The sequence below is a fragment of the Priapulus caudatus genome, unplaced genomic scaffold, assembly GCF_000485595.1.
Source record: "Priapulus caudatus unplaced genomic scaffold, Priapulus_caudatus-5.0.1 Scaffold1736, whole genome shotgun sequence".
Classification (NCBI taxonomy): domain Eukaryota; kingdom Metazoa; phylum Priapulida; class Priapulimorpha; order Priapulimorphida; family Priapulidae; genus Priapulus; species Priapulus caudatus.
This window is the reverse complement of record NW_014578797.1, coordinates 40157-42021: the sequence shown is the minus strand read 5'-3', so window position 1 is coordinate 42021 and position 1865 is coordinate 40157. Positions and strand designations below refer to the sequence as shown.

The 1865-nt window shown below is 53.2% G+C and overlaps 1 protein-coding gene across 1 annotated transcript in view; it reads right to left on the bottom strand.

Annotated features, from left to right (window-relative positions):
- Nucleotides 1-1865, bottom strand: part of LOC106817464 — a 36116-nt gene that overhangs the window by 7151 nt on the left and 27100 nt on the right. Inside the window, exons 13-14 of the mRNA XM_014822131.1 lie at nucleotides 918-1621; nucleotides 200-653 (exon numbers count right to left, since the gene is read on the bottom strand). Of these exons, the coding sequence (XP_014677617.1) occupies nucleotides 200-653; nucleotides 918-1621 (1158 nt within the window). The remainder of the gene's footprint in view (nucleotides 1-199; nucleotides 654-917; nucleotides 1622-1865) is intronic.

Sequence of the window (1865 nt, the reverse complement as noted above, 5' to 3'; positions counted from 1 at the left end):
CACACACACACACACACACACACACACACACACACACACACACACATACACACAAACACAGGCAAACGCTAGTAACACGTAATATAAGCGTGTATACGAGTAATACGTATAAACGAGTATAATACGGGGTTCGAACCTGCTTGGGGAACCTCGCTTTCCTCCTTCCCTCCTTCCCCCGCGAGCTCCTTCCTTCTCTCGCCTCTCCTCTCAACACCAGACTCCTCTATCGCAGCAGCTTCCTTCTCTATCGTGTGATCCGTGGCGGATTCCCCGGGCAGGCTAGCAGCAGCAGCTGCAGCAGTAGCGGCAGCAGCAGGAGCAGCAGCAGCAGCAGCAGCAGCAGCGGGATCGGCCACTGTTGTCGGCTGCTTCTTTTCGCGCATTTTTCTGATTGGCGGCTCGTCGAGAACGATCGTCAACGGCGCATCCTCAAAAGATTTTCTGATTGGCTGCTGCTGCTGCTGCTGCTTCGCCTGCAGCGTTCCCATTGGCTGCTGGTCGCGCTGCGCCTCCTTCTTGCGACGCGGGAAAGACGCGAACTGCGTCTCCGGATCCGGAAGCATGGAATCTAGCTCCCCCTGGTGGACGCTTGGCAATTCGGCGGCGGATTCAGATATGGTTTGTTGCTCGTCGCCATTTTGTTGTATGAGCCCCTGTAGCAGTAACGCCAAGCAATTATTATTGTTATATTGTTGATATTATTGATATTATTGATTAATATGGATTATTATTGTTGTATTATTGATATTATTGATATTATTGATTAATATTGTTATCTTATTGATATTATTGATTAATATTGATTATTATTGTTATATTATTGATATTATTGATATTATTGATTAATATTGATTTTTATTGGTATATTATTGTTATATTATTGATATTATTATTACATGCACGCCGCGCGCGCGTACCTTTACATAGTCGATGACTTCTTCGAGTGAAGAGGACGACTCCAAAATCTTGCCCTGCTCCTGCCTCATCGCAGCAACCTGCGGCGCTGACAGCTGGCCACACGTCGGCTCCGACTGCCCCTCACGGGCCCCCTCTTCTCCCCCATCTATGGCAGCAACGCGACACGTCGTCGTGGCAACCGTCGGCACGCCCGCCATCGTCGTCTCAATCATCGACGAATCAGGGCAGCCACCAGGGGGCGTCGTCGTGGCAACCGTCGGCACGCCCGCCATCGTCGTCTCAATCATCGACGAATCAGGGACGCCACCAGGGGGCGTGGCGGGGTCGTCGGCGACGTAGAAGCGTGCTTTCGATTCGCTGCCGACGAATCTCGCAACCGCTCGCTGCGTCTCCTGCCGGATCGCCTCGCTCAGCAGCTGCGCCCCCTGGCGGAGGTCGGGCGCGTCGACGGCGTGCGCCTGCTCCTCGCCGAGCGTCGCAAACGTGTGCACGAGGCCCTCTAGCGCCGGATAGGAGAAGCTAGGAGGCGCTGCCGTCGGCGTGGAATCAGAGTCGGAGGCGGTCGTCATGGCAACGGGGGCCGGTGACTTCGCCGCCCCCGCCACCGCCGCCGAGGAGGAGGATGAGCAGGCGGTGTAGATTTGAAGTTTTAGGCCGGCAGGTGGCGCTGGTTTCGTTTGTTGTACGCACTTGGCTTTGCTAGCTGTGTGAAGTGAGAAACAGTTACAGGTTAGATGCAGTACACGAGCTTATAGCAAAATACGGGAATGAGTCAGAGAGAGAGAGGAAGAGAGAGAGAGGGAGAGCTCTCTCTCTCTCTCTCTATATTTCTTCTCTCTTTCTCTCTCTCTCTCTCTCTCTCTCTCTCTCTCTCTCTCTCTCTCTCTCTCTCTCTCTCTCTCTCTCTCTCTCTCTCTCTCTCTCTCTCTCTCTCTCTCTCTCTCTCT